Source organism: Mus musculus, chromosome 12 (assembly GCF_000001635.26).
Source record: "Mus musculus strain C57BL/6J chromosome 12, GRCm38.p6 C57BL/6J".
NCBI lineage: Eukaryota > Metazoa > Chordata > Mammalia > Rodentia > Muridae > Mus > Mus musculus.
This window is the reverse complement of record NC_000078.6, coordinates 80,565,620-80,585,673: the sequence shown is the minus strand read 5'-3', so window position 1 is coordinate 80,585,673 and position 20,054 is coordinate 80,565,620. Positions and strand designations below refer to the sequence as shown.

The 20,054-nt window shown below is 49.9% G+C and overlaps 1 protein-coding gene across 3 annotated transcripts in view; it reads right to left on the bottom strand.

Annotated features, from left to right (window-relative positions):
- Positions 1-20,054, bottom strand: part of Galnt16 (polypeptide N-acetylgalactosaminyltransferase 16) — an 85,428-nt gene that overhangs the window by 18,225 nt on the left and 47,149 nt on the right. For all 3 annotated transcript variants that reach the window (NM_001361700.1, NM_001361701.1, NM_001081421.2), the window contains 8 exons: positions 13,218-13,375; positions 9,717-9,815; positions 9,105-9,172; positions 8,221-8,286; positions 5,588-5,709; positions 4,365-4,452; positions 1,940-2,024; positions 1,558-1,661 (listed from right to left, as the gene is read on the bottom strand). In NM_001361700.1, coding sequence (NP_001348629.1) covers positions 1,558-1,661; positions 1,940-2,024; positions 4,365-4,452; positions 5,588-5,709; positions 8,221-8,286; positions 9,105-9,172; positions 9,717-9,815; positions 13,218-13,375 — 790 coding nt within the window. The remainder of the gene's footprint in view (positions 1-1,557; positions 1,662-1,939; positions 2,025-4,364; positions 4,453-5,587; positions 5,710-8,220; positions 8,287-9,104; positions 9,173-9,716; positions 9,816-13,217; positions 13,376-20,054) is intronic.

The following is a 20,054-nucleotide window of genomic DNA, read 5'->3' as shown; positions in this document are numbered from 1 at the left end:
TAGCTCCCAGAATTTACTCCCGTGAGTGCTGCCTATACACTCCAAGAGTGGTTGGAGCAGAGAAAATCCTGTGCTTGTTTCCACCTGGTCAATTGGCCCCTCCGTGGTCCTGTTTTCCCACTACATCATGAGAGGACAAGGCTCACATCTTAACACCTCACACAGGCCTTGAGAATACCTCACCACCCCTCAGGAGCTCTGCTGTGAACAACTGTCACACATGGCACTTTCTGACTAAACTCAGGAAGGCTGCACCATGACCTGTGTCCTAGTGTCACTTGGGTGAGAGACCACCACCCTACCCACTACTCTAGAAACCTGGTCAGGTGGAAAAGGAGACTGTGAGAGGAGCTTTGAGAGAAAGACCAGACAACTACCCTTGCTCCTGAGGACCCTGGGATAGCTCTCTGCCCTCCCTGGTTTCTCTGGGAGGCTCCTCCTGTTTAGACTGCCCGAGCCCTGGTGCTTCCTTCTGTTGGCATGCAGGTGCAGCCAGCAGGAGGCAGCAGCAGATAGAGATTGGTGAGGGGCAACACCTCCACACCCCTATGAGAACGCAGTGCCTGCCAAGGGGTGCTTGCATCCCCATCTTTCAGACCTGTGACTGACTGGCAACAGCTCCCTGTGGCCACAGCACCACCCAGGATTGTGCTGGCTAGCCTTCATATCTAGTCCATATTATGAATTAACCCTTTGTGAACACCCAGGCAGGGAGCTGCATTTGTGTGTGTGTGTGTGTCTGTGTGTGTGTCTGTGTGTCTGTGTGTGTGTGTGTCTGTGTGCGTGTGTGTCTGTGTGTGTGTGTGTGTGTGTGTGTGTGTGTCTGGCCTGATATACACACAGTCTCATGCCTACTTTATCAGAACCCCAGGAAGCAGGTTCTTTCCTTGTTTTATTGTTTCTTTTATTTGTTTCTTCTGTTTTTCAACTGCTGTTACCCAAGTTCACTGCTTCTCCCTGTGACCCAGACGAGTTACGCTGGAACCTGGGCTCTAGCCTCACGTGGCAGCACTCTGGGGAAGCATTCTTGCTGTCCCAGGCCGTCCAGGAGGTCCCATCCTTGTGGTCTCACACAGTGATCATGGCCATAGCCTCATTTACTACTCAAGACAAGCGCTGGAAGAAACCAGGTCCCAAAGAGGTTTAATTCGCCCCAAATCAAACAGACTGAAGAGGCTGAGCCAGAGCTGGTACCCAGGCCTCTGACTCCATATCACACGTGATCATTATGTGCTGTTGAATACCTCCCTACCCCTTCTGGTAGAGAAACAGCCACAAAATTAAGCTGTGTTCAGTCATTATTGTTCCTACACACACATTTAGCCATTTGGTCACAGGCTCCCCTGGATACCTAAACTTTTTCATCTAACTTAACAGATCACTCTCTGTGCCTATTTTTTAATCAGGAAAATGGAGACAATTACCTCAAAGGGCCCTTATGATGATTAAATGACTTAAAACAATGTATCTTTAAGGCCAGGGCCTGACATATAGACTGCTCCGTCTGAGCTTCGGTATTGTTCTTGTGTTTTCACTATGGTTTGTTGATTGACTCACCAAAATTCTCTCCTCCCCAGATGTCCATCTGGGCATCATACTTTCCCAGATGGTTAAACCAGGACTTGTCAATCACGAAGATTCCTCCAGCTATAACAGGTGTCCTGGGGAGACAGAGAATGAAGGTGAAACCGTGAAATGTGGAAACCAGGAGCCTCTCTTCTGCAGAGTCGCTGAGGCAGGAGGCCTGGCCAGCTCTCAAGGCCTCACGACTGTTCCCATGGTCACAGTCCTCTCTGTTCTTACAGGCAGGTCTGAGGACTCAGAGTTAGCACCCAGACTGGACACCCTTGAAGGCCCTAGTGATGATATACGCTCCAAAGAGTCTCCCAGGCCCCTGCCCCAGGAAGAAGAGCTCCCCTGAAGGACACAGCAGGCTGACCTGATGGGTTTAGTGGGGTCAGTCCGGGTCATCTTCTGCTCCAGCGGGATCTGCTCCCACTTGAAATGCAGACTCCAGTCAAACCCTACAGGCAAAGCAGAGTGGGAGTGGGATGGCTTTGGACGTTCTTTTCCACCCTTTAGTCTCTTCTGATCAGAGTGGGATCCCAGAAGCCATTGTACTGTACTGACACGGACACCTGTGCCAGCCTACTGAGAAGACAAATGCTACAAAGTGTATTTTGCAAAGTGCTAAAGAGCAAATAACAACATGAAGTATCCATATTATAGCAAGGTTAGTCAACAAAACTCCGACAAGTTGCTTTTTAACCAAGCATGGGAATAAAGACTATGCTCCATATGGACATCTGGGAAAAGGAAATTCCAGACACGGGCAGCAGCAAGTGGGTGCTGGTTTGGACGAGAATGACTTCCACAGGCTTATCTATCTGAACACTTGGTCCCCAGATGAAACTGTTCTGGGGCAGGGGATTAGGAGCTGTGGCCTTGTTGGCGGAAGTTTGCCCCTAAAGGTGGGCTTCAAGGCTTTAAAAGCCCATGCCAGGCCCAGTTCGCTCTCTCTCTGCCTCTTGCTTTTGGATCATCTGTGAGCTCTCAGCTACTGCTCCAGCACCATGCGTGCCTGCCTGCCGCCACACCTCCTGCCGTGATAGTTATAGACTCATCCCATGGAACCATGAGCCCCCAAATAAACGCTGCCTTTTATAAGTTGCCTTGGTCATGGTGTTTTGTCACAGCAACAGGAAAGTAACTAAGACCAAGTACAAAGGCCCTGAGGTGACTTCTCAGAGGGGAAATGGCTGGCTTCTCTTAGGATCTTACCCAGATTCAAGGTCTAACTCCTGTTTGGGTCCACTCAGTGTGTAACCAAGCCCTAGAGAAAACCCATCCCCCATGCCCACTAACTCCCAGCAACAGAGTCTCTAGAGCAGCAATGTCCAACAGAAGTTTCTGTATGACAGATATGTTTTATATCTGTATGGCTCAGTGGGGTCACCAAAACCTTGTGCGGCTGCCAAAACCCAATATGGGTTAAGCACGTGAAATGTAGCCAGGACAACCAAGGAATTTAATTGTAAATCTTATTTAATATTAATTAATTTAAAGAGCCATATGTGGGTGGCTACGAGGGTACCTGAATTAGGCAGCTCAATACCAGGATCCGTGGTTGTCAAAAGGGACAAGAAGAGCAAGCCACCAACTCAAGCCACATATATACCATCTAAAGAGTCCAGAAGAGGCTAGGGCAGTGGTTCTCAACCTTCCTAATGCTGTGACCCTTTAATACAGTTCCTCATATTGTGGTGACCCCTCTCCCACTATATAATTATTTTGTTGTCTCTTCATAACTGTAATTTTGCTGTTATAAATTATAAGATAAACATCTGATATTCAGGATTCTGATATGCTCTGCCCACGGGTTGAGAGGTGCTGAGCTAGAGGAACTGCTCAGCAGTCATGAGCATTTGAGGCTCATCAGAGGAGCCAGGTTCCATTTCCAGTATGCACGTGGCAATTCATGACCATCTGTAACTCCAGTTTCAGGGGATCAGATGCCTTCTTCTGACCTCTGTGGACATTGCATGCACATGGTACTTATACATTCATGTAAAATATAAGTAAATGAATTAATTAATATTAAAAAAGACTGCCCAGGAGTTACATGAAAACAACAACATGAAGTTAATTGGAATAAAACAGTTTTTTTTTTTTTTTTGAGACAGGGTTTCTCTGTATAGTCCCGGCTATCCTGGAACTCACTTTGTAGACCAGGCTGGCCTCGAACTCAGAAATCCACTTGCCTCTGCCTCCTGAGTGCTGGGATTAAAGGCGTGCGCCACCACGCCCAGCTTGAATAAAACAGTCTTAACACAGCTTACCCAAAACATTTCGGCATGCAATCAATACAAAACACTAATGAGATGGTTTATATTTGTCCACACTAGAATCCTAACCACTGGTGTGGGTTTTATATACTTAATAGCCCATAGCAAATCTGACTAGATGCTTTTCAAGGCTCAGTAGCAAATGTGGTGAATGGCTGCTGTTGATGGCCTCTGGGGTGTGTATTAAGAATTCAGGAGAAGCCACAGGCTCCGTTCTTCCTGTCCAGACAACTTCTCTCCACAAGACTTCCCCTAGGCCTTTGGCCAAGCTCCCTGGACCAGCAGCACGAGGGAGGAGTGTGCCCGCGATGAGGGGAAGGGATGACTGATGAGCTGGCCCCACCTCTGACTGTGTGTGAAGCACTTACAACCCCAGGCTCTCCTTCTCCCTCCTCATCTTCACCGAGGAAGGATTGGCAGAGTGAGGCTGGGGAGAGCACTTGAACCAGGCAGGGCTTTTGCCTGCTTTTGCCTGCCTCTCTTCAAGCCTACAGGCCCTTCCTGAGGAGCAGGACCCACCTCCTCGAAGATCTGCAGATGCTGCAAGGTAGGCAAAATTGTCCAAGCTGATGACGTCGATGATGGGGCTCACCACACGGGTGTGGTCCTAGAAGAGGAGGATGGGAAGGTGTGAGGTCATGGGCTTTACACAAAGGCCCAGCTGCCTGCTCTGCAGAGGGACCTCAGGAACATGGGGTGTCATAATCCCCCAGCCTCCTGGAAAACTCTAGTCTGGACTAGATCACTGCACACACCCATCTCCAGGCACAGCACTACTCTTCCCTCTTTTCTTCTCGTGTCATTTTAAGCGTTCCTGGGATCTCTCCTGCTCCGTGACGCCCCCTCTGACCGCTGCAGGATGCAGGGGAACTGCTGGGTCAAATGGGTAGTTCTATTTCAACTTTCAGGAACTTGCCAGACTGTTCTCTAACGTCTCTGCTTTGTTTGCCACTACCACCAGCAATGTGTGAGGGCTCCCATGTGTGTGCACCCTGACAACACTCGTTACTGTCTTTTTGATTTTGGCCATCCTTGTAAGTATGAGGTACAATCACATTTCCCAAATGATGAACCCATGAGCTATTTTTATTTGTGTGTGGCCATTTGTAAGTCTTTAAACAAATGCTCATTCAAATCCATTGTCGTTTTAAAACTTGGGCTGTTTTTCTTCTTCCTTTGTTTTCCCTTCCTCCTCTTTCCCCTCTCCTTCCTTCTCCCTCATCTTCCCTTCTTCCTTTCACCATGCAGTCTGGACTCAGGTATGATCCTCCTGCCGATATTGGGACTATAGGCACATGTACCACACCCAGGCAGGGCTACCTGCCCTCTTAGGGTTCCCTTGTAAGGACCTCATCCTTTTCTGTCAGCCCATCCTGACGAACAGCAGACACGCGGCAGAAGGCCCCTGCTCCCTCCTTTTCTTTCTTGGAGAATTCCAGTCTGTCCTGCTCCCACCAGGCTTTCCAGCCTGACCACAGACTCCCCCAGCCCAGGATCCTGTGCACCTATCACAGTGTCTTGGCTCAAACTCCCATACAATGTGACTCTTATCCCCCAGCGAGAACAAACATGACAATCATACTCCTGTTTCAGGAGAGACAGCTGGATGGGTGGGGTCTCTTAGGGGGAGCAGATCCTGAGGCCACCTGCAATGCCAGCTCAGCTCTGCAGATAGTGAAGGCTGCGAACACTGAGGGCATCTCCTGAAGGGGGTCCAGCTCCCACAGACAGGGGGTTCTCACCTCCATCACCCGCTGCAGCATTGGCTGCAGCCACTCCACATTCACCTCACAGTGACTATCCAGAAAAGTGAGAACTGTGGCTCCTGCCACATCTGCCCCACGAACCCGGGACCGGATCAGTCCTGCAAAGGGAAAGGAAGGGGCTGAGCCACCACCCTATCAATGTCACCCAAAGTCCCGGGGTCCTCACTGGTTCAGGGGCTGAGATCTCTGAGCTACCGTGGCTAGCTAGCCTCCCCTTTGTGCCTGTTTCTTTCCTCCCTTCCTGTCTCCCTCACCTTCAGTGTCACCCAGGGTCACTCAATGCTGTAGATGCAGATGGGGTGACAAGCTGAGTCAGTGACAGACCAGATGACAAAACCTATCCCTTTGAGAACCTTCATGGGTCTTTCCAGCTGCACAGCCAGATGTGACAGGGGAGAATCCTCTTGACTGAGCAGGGCTTGGGTTTGTATGCCAGCCATTCAGTCACCTTGAGTGTGTTGTTTAATCTTTCTGAGCCTCACTCGGTTTCCTTCTTTCCTTCCTTCTTCCCCCCTTCCTCTCTCTCTCTCTCTCTCCCTTTCTTCCTCCTTCCCTCCCTTCTTCCCTTCCTTCATCCCTCCTCTCTTCCATCCCTCCCTCCTTTCCTTCCTTCCTTCCCACCCTCTTCCTTTCTTTTCTTTCTACAGTCCTGAGGATCAGACACAGGGTCTTGTACATGCTAGATAAACACTCTTCCATTGAGCTACATCCCCACCCCTAAGCCTCAGTTTCTTTCTTACTTATAAGACTAGAAGCCACCATAACGCAGTCACATCAAACAGTAGAGCAAGGTAGCCTGGAACCAGAGGACCCCATACATTAAGTTCTTCTGTCCCCTACCTTCATTTCCTAGTGCTTTTCACTAACTGCTCACTAACTGGCTTTGCCGTTGGACATTCTGCTGAGGGCTCTCGGTGGGGAACTGTCTGTCAGGATAGCAGAGACCTAGCTGGTTCTGCCCAGGCCAGAGCAACCACCCACGTCCTGTGAGCTGTGGGAAGGGATGGGCCCCCATGCTGAGACCTCTGGATATAGGTCACTTTCTGGAGACATTTCCCTGGCCACACCCCTATCTCTATCTGACTGGCCAGCAGTCCAAAAGGCCTAAGCCTTACCTTTCTTCTGAAAGGAATAGAGAAAACATGTGACCATAAATTTTCATCCACTATTGGCAAAACCCTAGGACAACATCTTCCCAAGCGTGATGATAACCTCTACTGTGTAGTGGCCAGAGAGACATTTCTCTTCAGCCTCTTCCATGATAGTCTGAAGATTTCACTCACTGATATCCTTATGGCTTAAATGGCCTTTCTTATATAATATCTATTACATATTTCTCTCACTGTAAAAGCTTTGTGGCTCCCTGCTATCTACCTTATCAAGTCTAAGAATGTTCTGCCTGCCTGCTGCCTTCCTTCCTTTCTTTCTTCCTTTCTTTCTTTTCTCTTTCTTTCTTTCTTTCTTTCTTTCTTTCTTTCTTTCTTTCTTTCTTTCTTTCTTCCTTCCTTCCTTCCTTCCTTCCTTCCTTCCTTCCTCCCTCCCTCCCTCCCTCCCTCCCTCTCTCTCTCTCTCTCTTTCTCTCTCTCTCTCTTTCATTTGTTTGTTTGTTTGTTTTTTGAGATAGGGTTTCTCTGTATAGCCCTGGCTGTCCTGGAACTCACTCTGTAGACCAGGCTGGCCTCGAACTCAGAAATCCTCCTGCCTCTGCCTCCCAAGTGCTAGGATTAAAGGCATGCACCACCACCTTTCAAGGTCTGCTTTCACATCAGGCCACCCAGTCTCTGCCTTGCTGGCCAGGCCTGGATTCTCACAGGGAGAAGAACACATAGAGAGAGACTAAAAGACTGGCCTTTGAGTGTGTCTCCCAAGCTGGAATCCTGGCTCCTCCATTTACTACCTTTGGAAAATTACAGACCCTCTTGGCACCGCGGTTCTCTGTGGGCAGAACAGGAGCAATGGCTGTCATGCCTAAGGACAAGCATGTCAGCAGAGCCGATGTCTGCCACTGCCCTCCAGGGAGAGGGGCTGCTAGCACCAGCATTTGTCTACCTGTCAGCTCCCGCCTTTGACTGCACTGTGCTTGGCCTGCCACGCCCTCCCTTGCTCCCCATCACCCGTGTCTTGAGATGCCTGCTACTTTCTCTATATTGAGGCCTATTTCTCCCACCCCCCATTGAGGCCCACTCCACCTCAGAAGACCCTCCTGCTCACCCTACTCCCTCTCCTCCATCACCACAATATTCACAGAAACACAACTGTGGTGAGGGTCACTCTGACCCCCTTGGGTACATATTAAACATTCCTAGGACAGGAACTGTGCTTGGAACTTCTCTTGCGTCTTCTAAGCTTTTAGACAGCACACTGTGCTACCACTGATGCTCCGACACACTCCTTGGTCGGTCACACCTTTCTCCTTCCCTCCCATTTTCTTGGGGCTTTGCATCACAAGACTCTTGTTCATCCTTATAGCAACCCTGTAAGGCAGAAGAATGCCAGCGCGGTCCCATTTCTCAGAAGAAAGAAGCAAGTCAGACTGAAGGGTCTTAGGACAGTGTCCAGCACAGGAGTCCGGAGGTAGAAGACCACCAGGACACAGACCTAGCGCTCACCTTCCCGTTTGTCATTGCGAAGGCACTTGACCTTGGGGATCCTGGTCAGAAGCAAACAGTCTTCAGCTGGGGGCAGAGGGGAGGAAGGCAAGCTCATTTAGTTATGGGCATCGGATCATACTGGCTATCATGGCTGAAAGACAGCCCACTCCTCCTGGGTTAATTGAGGACCATTAGTGTCTATGAACCCAACTCTACCCTAGGGGGCACCAGAGAGCACCTGGCATATTGAAAGGGGATCTTTTATGTCAGGTGTGTGTGTGTGTGTGTGTGTGTGTGTGTGTGTGTGTGTGTGTCGTCTATCTGTCTGAGTACACTTGCTCATGTGTATAGGCATGGAGGCCAGAGGTCAACCTCAGGTGTCTCTCTCTTTATTCTTTACCTCGTTGCTTCTTTTTCCAAGACAGGCTCTCTACCTCTCTTGCCTTGGAGTTCATAGTTTTGGTTAGACTACCTGGCCAGTGAGGCACCCACCATCCACCCACACCCTTTCACTTCCCTGAGCACTGGCTGACAGATGCACCCTCTGTCACTTGACTTTCGACATGCGTGCTGGATATCTGAGCTCAGTTCTTCATGCTTGTAGAGCAAGCACCTTCTCTACCCAGGCATCTCCCTACCCCCTTGCTTCAGTTTGTTTGTTCGTTTGCTTTTATTTTTGTTTTTAATGTCATCTCACAGGTGTATCATTTCAACAACGCCACTCTTGCCCTTTGTTGGGTTCCAGGGTAGGGAAATCATCCCAGAAAAGACTAACGATTCCCTGCTTGACAGAGGTCCATGTGTGAGAACCAGGATGGCAGCAGAGAGCTCATCTCAACAACTGGGGGAGCAGCCAGGACGGGGGGCATGGAGAGGCAGATGAAGAGAAGATGAGTACTTACGATCCGAACTGAAGTCATCCACTAAAATGATCTCCTGGATCAAGCTGGCAGGAGTTCGGTTCAGGACGCTGGAACAGTAGTGGGCACAGAAAACGAGCCTGCAGTCAGCCTTTCTTACACATCCCTGTAAAAGCCTCTCTCACCACGGAGGCTCCTGCCCACCCCCACGACTGGGATGGGGCGCCTGTCTCTCTCTGAGAAAGGATACCCAGGCCTCATCACTCCAAGCACTGTCTCTGGGTACTCCTTCCTGAGTCCCACTTGCATCTAAGTGTACTGCGGAGGTGGCATGTGTGCAGGAGGGGAATATCTCTCTGATGGTTACCAGGAACCTGCTGGGCTGATACCCAGCTTGCCCTGCCTGCCCAGGCTCCACTCAGAGCCTGCTGCAATGTCTACCTTCTTGGATTTGACCTTGGGTTTGACTTCTTGCTTTTGACCTCTTGTGTCTCCCAAAAGATTCACCAGATCTAGCTTCTTGGACAAGACTTAGCCTCCTAGAGCTTGCCTCCACAGTGTCTACACAGAAACTAGTCAGAAACTCCCTGGCCACCAAAGACCCCCACGGGACAGAGCCACTGAGATGACAGCCCATAAGGATGAGGGGATTACCTCTTCACTGTGCGCAGGAGTGTGGAGCGAGCCTCGTTGTGGAAGGTGATGATGACACTGGTGGCCGGCAGGTCCGAAGAATAGGACAAGGATGGGCAACTGAGAAAGGACGGGAGTCAGAGGTGAAGGGGGTCAGAGGTGAGGGGGTTCAAAGGCAAACAGTATTGGCATGCCTGGACCGCTAAGTGCTTTTCTATACCCACTTTGCTGTGCCCTGGGACAGACAGCTCTGTAATGCAGAAGGAATTCTCAAAGCTAGGATAGAGCCTGCCTCCTACAACATGACGTTCCATCCCACAGGGGCCCAGCACCCACTTGCTACCTGGCCTGGGGTCTAGGAAGGAAATTGCAGATTGAGGAGTCGTCCTAAGCCTGGGGGTTCTTTGCCAAAGACCTAAAGTACCACCACACACATGCACACATGCACTGACTTCTGGGAAGGTTTAGGGTCTATGTGTAGGCTCCAGGATACAGCCAGGAGCCAAAGCATGAGGCTACTGCTGCTGAGGCAGACCGGTGGGGCGAGGTAGATGGGTTGGGGAGAAAACCACCTTCCTTTTGCCTTCTCACATCCTGATGCTTTTTCTTCCCTGTCTCCCAGCTCTGGTAGGATCTGGCCAGAAATTCCTCCCACTCTGCCTGCAGGGTGGGGGTGGAGGGACTTCCCTCCCACTCTCTATAGCACTAACAGCCCTGCAAGAGCTATCAGGCGGAGGCAAGCCTGCAGGACAACAGCTTCCCAGAAGACACTGAGGGCAGTCCCTGCCACTCTGCTCCCTCTTCTGCAGCCCCGGGGTCCCCCAACCTGTCTTTGGATCCCCGGCTCCCTCTCATCTCAGCAAAGGGAATTAAAACCGTCATTCCCACCGGCCTTCCTTCCTATCTATCGCTCCTGTGAATGCATTCATTCCTGGCTCCAAACCGCTGGAAGGCAGGCGCCCGCCTCCGCTGGTTTTCCTAAGCGATGTTCTTTATTACAATCGCTCCACACTACTCCAGCGATGACTATTTTTTTCATTACAGCGTTCACCCCACTGACAGTAGCTCACAGTGTGAATTCCCAGGCCCACATCCTGCCCTGCAGAGAGGCCAGGTCAGGCAGGCGGGGAGTCCCACTGCTTGTGTGGGGAGGGCTGTGGGGGGAGGGTCTCTCTTCTGCTCCCAGAAGCCAGGCTCCCAAGGGGAATACAGTTCTACAGAGTCCCAGTTCTTTGTCCTTGTCCCCAGATGTCATGTCTAAGGAGAGAAGCTAGATAATAATGTTTTTCTCTCCTTGTAGGAGGCAAACCTCCTACACTTGTCTGAAGGGTGGACTTGAACTTCCCCCGCACCTACATTCTTCTGGGATTTAGATGGCGGGTAGAGCTAGCTACCCAATTCCCAGGAGCCAGGAGTTGTTCAAGAGGCTGTCCCATGTCTATATTGGGAAGGTTTGCTCATGTTCTCAACAAGTCTGCCTTATGTCATTTCCCACTCTGACAGTAGCATCCCAGCCAGAGGCCAGGACCAGGAGCTAGCCTGCAGCATGGAGTCCAGTGGAAGCTGTATCTGGGGAAGGCAAGGTTTGCAGGAGCACATTGGCTTTACCAGGCTGGTACCTCCTATGCTCCCCCTGCGACAAGTGTGCATGTGCGTGCACACACACACACACACACACACACACACGTTGATCTACTTCAGCCCTCTGAGAGGATTTAGCAGTAGCACATGGCACCTCACCAACCCACCACAGCCCTGGGTGTGCAAAGCCCCCAGCAGTGTTCCCCCTTTTAGTATCTCAGCAAATACACGAGGAGAGCCAAGGTAGGTTGAGGTGGGAAGGTGGACACAGATGATCTAGGCCAAGCCCTCAGTTGACATATGAAGTCAGGACATAGATTCCCCTAGGTCCTGAGGACTGAGTTAGCCATGATTAGGGCTGTCCACTGAAGGTCTTGAAGAACAGCAGTACATGAACCTACCATTGCTTGCAGTAGAGAGAGAGAGGAAGCTGCCCTCAAGCTGACTGACAAAGGACTTAAATGTTGGTTTGCTAGCACCTGTAATCTCAGCATTTGAGAGCTGAGACTGGGAGAGAATCAAAGTTTAGGGCTAGCCTGGAGTACATACAGTGAATTCCAGGCCAGCCTATGCTATACTGTAAAACCTGGTCTTGCACATACTTCACACACACACACACACACACACACACACACACACACACACACCCTGCCACACACATCAAGAAAAAGAAAAGAAGGAAATAAAAACATAGGAATATCACATGCTGACTGAAGGGCAGATGAGGCCAGGCATGGGGGTTGGGGGGGGGCAGGGGTTCTGCAGAAGGAGTAGAATGTTTCTGATGATGGCAGGTGATGGCAGGAAGAGATAAGAGGTGATAGCACATACTCGAGATAGGACACATCAGACTGAACCCAGGAAGAGAGCTGCTGACTTGCCTTGTGAGTCCAGTCACACCAAGCAGGGACTGACTGGTGGAAGGCTTCTCTGGCCCTGGTCTAGGACCTTGCCCATCTCCCACAGGAGAAGAACAAGGATCAAGACCGGGATGCTTTTACAGGAGATGCTGGGGCCAGGGAAGGAGGCAAGAAAAGGATGCCACGCCGGGCATGGTGGCGCACGCCTTTAATACCAGCACTCGGGAGGCAGAGGCAGACGGATTTCTGAGTTCGAGGCCAGCCTGGTCTACAAAGTGAGTTCCAGGACAGCCAGAGCTACACAGAGAAACCCTGTCTCGAAAAACCAAAAACCAAAAACCAAAAAAAAAAAAAAAAAAAAAAAAAAAAGAAAAGGATGCCAAGGGGCGTTCACAGCCTTTTACTGTTTAAAGAGGGAAGGGCTGGAGCCCTTGTGTCAGTATTCGGCTCACCGTCTTGGGTTTTCTTGAGGTCCCCTGGCAGGCTACTCTTACTGGGATGTCTGATTGAGGACAGAGGGAACCTTCTGCCTTCAGCTGGGGGTTTCCATGACCTTTCCATTGAAATATAGTAGGGCAGTGCCAGTAGGACATAGTAGGCCGGGGGGGGGGGGGGGGGGCAGAGGCAGGCAGGTCTCTGAGTTCCAGGACAGCCAGGGCTCCACAAAGAAACCCTGTCTTGAAAAACCAAAAAGAAAAGAAAAGAAAAGAAAAGAGAAGAGAAGAGAAGAGAAGAGAAGAGAAGAGAAGAGAAGAGAAGAGAAGAGAAGAAAAGAATAAAGGAAGGGAAAAGAGAGGAGAGGAGAGGAGAGATTGAATGAACAAACAAACACAGGAGGCAGGATAATTCTGAGAGTGAGGATAATTTAAAGTCTAAAGTCACTAGATAAAGACTGAGGACATCATATTTATTTGTAAAATATATACAGTTTGCATGTGTGCACGATCACACACACACAGACACATGAATAAGGTAAATAAATGTAATAAAACAATAAACACATATGAGTGAAAGAAACCAAGCTGACCAACACTGGTCTTTTCTTAGTTTTCCCTTCCTGTCCACTCAGCAGATGCCATACCTGTAATGGCGGGTGTCCCTGATGGGTCGGTCTGAGCTCAGTTTGTCACTCTCCAGTTGGTTGAAGGCATGTTGTCTGTATGGGTCCTCTCCAGGCTTCAGCTGCTTGGCTGACAGGTACGCCTTCTCATCAAAGCCCTTTGAGGGTGTTCCTGTCACCTGAGACAAAGGTCAGCATCAGAGAGGGCCCAAACAGGAGGGTTCCATGGGAGGAGATGGGGAAGGATACTGTGAGAACATCCTAGGAGTGTCAGCTGGGTCCTCTCAGCTCCTCCCCTTGAGAGAACTAGAACATTATAAATCTGGATACAAACTATCCATTATCTTGGGGGCAGGTATGTACTTGCTACTGTGTATACACATGGATACAGAGTACATGAACTTGAGGGCAGAAGTGGACATTGAGAGGGTGGAGGGTGGGGTTGAGATGCTGAAGTTCGCTGATTGGTTGGTCAGTGAGCTTCTGTCTGTCTGCATCCCCTGTGCTGGGGATACAGGCATGAGACACTAGACCCACCTTTTGGGTTGTTTTTGGGTTGGTTCGGTTTTGTTGTTGTTTTAAACACAAGGTTCTGGGGATCTGATCTAAGGTCCTCCAACTTTGTGTGGCAGGCGTGTTTTGGCTGAACTATCTCTCTAACACCCAAACCAGCCATAATTCTAAAAGCCAATGCTCTCTGCTTGATACAGAGAAGGTATTTCCCAGAGAAAATCAGTTGTCTGGGATAAGGTACCTTAAGGAGACTAGAAACTAGAGAGGGTGTTCTGTAGATGAAGAGCCTGGATCCGGGTTAGGCATATGCAGGCTGCCGGTGGATAAGAGCCAGGGCTTGGACAAGCTGCTGCAGAGTTTCCATTGAGGAAAAGCAAGCCATCACAGGCTAATGCACCCAGCCCTCAGGACCACTATTACTACAGTGTTGGAGCATCTCTGGGACTTCTGTTGCTGCTTCAGTGGCTCCATGTCTGATACACTAGGCCCACTGGTGCTAAGTGCTGGAGAAAGAGGGATAATTAATGGGCCAGCCTCCCACTCCTTAGCCACAGCCAACGCTCTGCAACCAGAGTCCCCAGAGAGGTACAGGGGAAGGCACATCAGAGATGAATGGATGGATACATGTACCCTGACGTCTCATTATCTGAATCAAACTGTGAGCCAGATGTTTCCAGAAGGGCTATGACAAACTATCAGCTGTGACTGCGTCCCAACTCCAATTCCTGTGCCCAATCAGCAGCTCTGGGTTGATGGAGGGAGCCGAAAAGAGGACAAGAATTGTCCACTCATAGAGCCAAAGAATGAGGTCTCTATCACATGCCTCATCCTTAGAGGATGGTCCCTGCAGACATTAGGGTTTTTCTGTGGAGTGACACTGAGGTGTTTCATCAACAAATCAAGGTGTCCATGTTATCCTGAGAGCTTGGCCCAACCTCCCTTGGAGGAATGCTAAAAGATCTAGAAGCTCCTAGCTCCTGACCACTGCCCCAATACCACCTTCTCCAGTGGCCCCTTGACCTGGGGGCCTGCCAGGAGCCTAGGGTGTCTGAGGGCAGATCCAGAGAGGGAAATTTTGTTTCTCCCAGGAAATGTATGCTTGTCCCAAGCTAGGTTCAGCTGCTAAGGGTGTATGCTCAGAGGTGACACAGCAGCAACCATGATGTTCTAATATTCTGAGTGAGCGCCATGCTAGGAAATGAACAGAAGTGTCATTGGCCCCCTGTGGGCTCAAAATCCATTTCAGAGGAGGGAGAGAGGAGGGGGAAAGGGGTGATTCTGCCTGAGCCCCGAGTTGCTAGAAAAATCCAAAGGCCCAGCCCTGGGAGCAAAGATGGAAAGGCAGTGGGGTTGTGCCCTTCCATCCCGAGACAATGAATACCAGTCCCTTCCTTCCCCCAGCTCTGCGTCAGGGGAATGGAAAGAAGCCACTAGCTCATGGCTGAGGAGCTAAAATTAAAGAAAAACCGCAGAGGGAAGAGTTTTTCAAACTCCCATGGGGAGAGTATATCACCTCATTATCCTGAAAGTTGACTGGGGGAAGCAACCATGCTATTTATTCAGGGCTCTTGGCCACTCTGTGGGCTTAGGGAACCTCCGAGACTGACCCCACCCTCATCCTCTGCTAGTTCAACACCAACTGAGAACCACACACCTGCCCCCTCCCCCTCCTGAGAGTGTGAGGCCTAAGGAACACCTGAGCTGGACTTATGTTTATGAATGTTTGAACGCACCCATCCATTCAGTCACTCACTGATTTATCTCCCTGACCCCCCAGTACCACCATGTACCCCGAAGTGGGAAGGACACTTCTGAGCTTGCTCTTTGTCGGCTGCCTTCCCATGTCTCACCCAAAGCCTCAGAGACTCAGAGAATGTTCTGGATTCTGCCAAGCCCTCAAAACCAAGTTAAGTCTTACTGTGTTCTTGAGAAAAGTCTGCAGTTCCCTTCCACAACCGAGAGCTTCACATGTGTGCTGTGGTATGCACACACACCCAGAATAATAATTCATTGATTTTTGAAAAAATTAACAAAAGAAAAGAAACACACAGCAGGGCGGCCCTAGAAGAAGCACTTAGTAGGCATCTGGTTCTTTTCTTGCTCAGATCATGTCAGGCGTGGCTAAGAAGGGTCATGCATTAACTCCTACTCCAAAATGAGGGTTTATAGCAGAGCAGCTGGTGGCATGGTCACAGAGCCTCACCCTATCTCAAGCCAGCTGGGCAGTGACCACAGATGCTGTTCCCCTTCTCCTCCCTCCTCCAGGGGGACACAGTGACTACCATGTCTCCAACCAGCAGGCTTCTTAAGCACAGCAGGGGTGAGGGGAAATGTATCTTTTGGTCCTTGGCTGCAGGGCCATCAGGAGCTAGCATGGGGCATGGAACTAGGATGGGACATGTAGATCCTGGGTATGGAGTCTTTTCCAGAGCAGGTGATGGTACAGTGCTGTGTGTGGAATTCTTAGGCCAGGCTGGCACCTGTTATATGACACTAACATTTGTGTCCTTCTACCAAGGTGAGGTAATTGTGGATGGGGAGGGGCTCATAAGCCCCCTCCGCCCCCTGCAGCCACAGCTAAGGAGCTATGGGCAGGTGACAGCTATTGAGGGAGCGAGGGTGTGGCCATGGGTTGCCCATGTTCCAATGGGCAGCACTAACTGGCTTCAATGGATTACTTTTTAAAAAAGAGAACATCAAGTTGGGGGTGGAAGGGTGTTAGAGAAACCTTGACTTAGATAAAAAGAGGTGTTGCTCATCTGTGAGTTCTTACATCTGGCACGCAGTAGGTACTCAGCAGGTACCTGCTGAATAAAGGAATGGATAAATAACCGAATGAGCAAATAAATATCTAAGTATTGTCCCTACTCTCAAATTTAGTGTAGTCTCTCCAGCCCCCACATGGCAACTTACGACCATGCATGACTCCAGTTCTAGCCTCCATAGGCATCAGGCACCTATGTGGTGCAAAGGCAAACATGCAGGCAGAACACTCATACACATAGAACAAAAACTTCTTTTAAATTAGTATAACCGGCCAGGGGAGAAACAAGTGTGACCCTTCCACACTGCAGAACACCAGGAAGCGGGCAGGGGTCCTGCCCCTCACTGGACTCAGCCTCTCCTGCTGCTCCCACAAGCTCTGCTTCAGAGGCGAGGCTCCTCTCCTCCCAGTCTGCAAGTCTTGCTCCTTGGTCTCCTGCAGAATTGTCCCACCTCCCATCCTCCCTGAGCCTCCCTTCACCCTACGTAAAACCATGAGGCCACCCCACCCTACCTTCCATCTCCTACGGCACTCACTGGCAGCTGGAAATCTGTGTGTGTTTTATATCTTAGTCTTCTTGACCACTTTTTGTTTTAAGAACACAAGTGTCAGCAAAGCACAGATGGCCTGTTTTGTTGATTGCTGCAACCTAAAGTCCACAGTGGTGCCTGAGTGATACAGGCAGTTTAAAAGCAATGGCTAAAGAACAAATGAGCGGGCTGCAGAAGTGGCTCAGTGGTTAAGAGCCCCGGTTGATCATCCAGAGGGTCCGAGTTCAGTCCTCCAGCTCCCACATGGCAGCTCATGACTGTCTGTAACCTCCATTTCAGGAGATCTAATGCCCTCTTCTGGCCTCTGTGGGCATCAATCGCACACACAGACACACACAAACACACAGACAGACACACACACACACACACACACACACACACACACACACACACAGGCAAAGCATCCCTCATCTTTGCAGCCTCTCACCCACATCTGAATAAATACAACACTTTGCAGAGGACAAGCAGGTAACAGGAAAGCTCTGGATGCCTTAGGGTTTTCTTGCCTATTTTCCTGTTGAGGTTCTCATTCACTGACCCTGTCCCAACACCCCATGAATGAGCACAGGACTTTGGGTCCTTATTACTTTACTCCTAGGTATAGCAGTACATTAATTGGTTCAAGAACGGCTATTTGATTCCATCGAGACCAGCCAGAATCTTGAGATGTTTTTTATATAATGCACTCTCGAGCATATTCATCCTCTCTCCCTCCTGCCCCCTCTCTCAGGCTAGTTTGAGTTGGCTCTCCTGTCCTAGCAACCAAAGGTTCATGGAGCCCTTTAGTCCCTTGATGCACAGAAAAACAAATCTCTAAAAGGAAAAAGTAAAATAAAACCCAAATGAGCCTTGCTGAGCCATGACACAGCAAGGCAGCCATTCTCCCTGAGATGGCAGGCTGGTTTCTGGTATTTGGGCCAGTGGCTATAGTCCAGGGCCAGGCTGGCCATTCCCAGAATTCCCTAGCAGGCAGGGCAGTATTCAGCTTTCAAGATGGAGCTTCCAAGTGGACCACACTAGAAGCCCTTTTGTGTTGCCATGGTGAGGAATGGAGGCAGAGGCCTGCTGAGTGATGGGCTGATGAGCGTCTCATTGCCCTCCAGCCCCTGGCAGAGGGTTCTTGGCTGAAGTGTAAGCAACTACCCTTTTCTACAGTATTTGTCCTTTTATGGAGTGCCAAACCCGGGGCTTTCTTGCTCAGTAAGGTCAACCACATGAAACTGCTGGAGCTGGAGGAGAAGCTGGGCAGGGGTGAGAGGAGCCCCTGGCTCGTCCTGGGAGCTTTCACCTCCTCCCTCACTTTGATTAAACTTTGAGACTTGCCTGACTTGTTTGAGCCCTTTTCCCATCAAGATTTGCTTATTGCTTCCTGCTGCTAAAATTAGGAAGCAAACAGCAAAAGGGAGGCTTAAAATAAGAAGGAATTTTTTTCCATGTCAGTTTCATGGAGAACAGCTCAGCCCCACGCCCTAAGCCTGGTAAACTCTCCCTCCAAACCTACACAGACCTCCTCGTCTGAAATGTAAACAACTCCAACCCCCTTTAAACAATTGCTGCCCAATTTCCTTTTACTACCAGTAAAACAGGCACCTGCTGGGTTTAACTTTCACTAAATTTCAACGAAACTACTTATTAAAAGGCTGTGGTCCTGTTTTGTGGATGGCTCCTGAGTTTTTTTGTTTTATTTTAATTTTTTTCCCCCTCCTGAGTCTGCTAGAAACCAAAAACACCTGGTGAACAGAATGTGATTCCCACTCTCCCTCCATGACGCCGAGAAGAAATTCCCATCTGACCCAAGAAGAAAGACTGCCATTCTAGCAGAACTGGTAAGTCCATCAGTCAACATCTCTTTGCTCAAGGTCTGGGATGGAGGTCCCCCAGGGCTTCCCTGACCTCTGTCACTACTGTCATCCAATCAGACAAGATGCCGCTGTGGCATGGGACCAGGAGCCTCAGGCTGGATACAGGATGCCTGGCCCAGCTGTGATCCCATCTTTTGCAGTTGCCTCAGAAGCTATAATTACAGTGGCGGCCAACCTGGCCTCTAGAGTCTGATGATCTTGGCATGGCATGCCAGCTCCTGCTGCTCTCTGACCTTGGTGATAATTTACCTCACCTGAGAGTGCTTCTCCCTCTGGAAAATGGGAATTCTGGGGATTAAAGGAAATGAATGTATAATGCGTTCAGCACAGGGCCTGGCCTATACGTTGTAATAATAATTACAGCTCTTATTAATTACCTTGCCTGCCATTTCTAACAGTGGTTCTGAAGCTCAGCCTCACCACAGAAGCCCCAGGGAGATTTTAAAAGCCAGATGCTCAGGCCATTCTGAAGACCACCTTAGCTAGTCTTTAGGGCTGGGATATAAACGTCAGGACTCTGAAGCCATCCACACTGTTCTAGTGTTCTCCACAGCCCCAGAGCTGTGGCTCTCCATGGGTAGGTAGCTAATGATAAGAGACTGTCATAAACTAGTGGAATCCCAGGATCTTAACACTGTGGAGAACTTAGGGGCAATCTCCTAATGGCTACCCTCACCACCTGCTCAGCAAAACCTCACTTTGAGTTTCTAGAACTTCCCCACCTGCAGAGCCAACGGAATGAAGCTGTAGCCTGGTTACCATGGAGACCTACCTACTTCATTACAACACTCCCGCCTCCCTTGAGAGTAGATTCAAGATCACTTACCTATCTAGACTCTCTGGTAGGGACACCTACCTAAGGCCCCTGCTTAGCCCACACTTCCTATCATTCTCCCAGGGTGCTGCTGACCACAGAGCTTTATGGGACTAATGCTTTCACTTAGGAATTCTAGTGCATTCCACTGTTCTAGTAATTTTACTAAGAGAACCAAGAGAGGCCCACTGCACATTCCTTTAGGCACCTGAGCCAAATAGGCTCCAGAAAGGCCGGAACATGAAGTAGGGCCATGACACCAGACAGTTCCTGGTTAGATCCAACAGGCTCCCCGGGTCGCCATGTTCTACCCTGTAGCAAGTCCTGAGAGAGTCTGAGGGTAGTCTCTGCAGA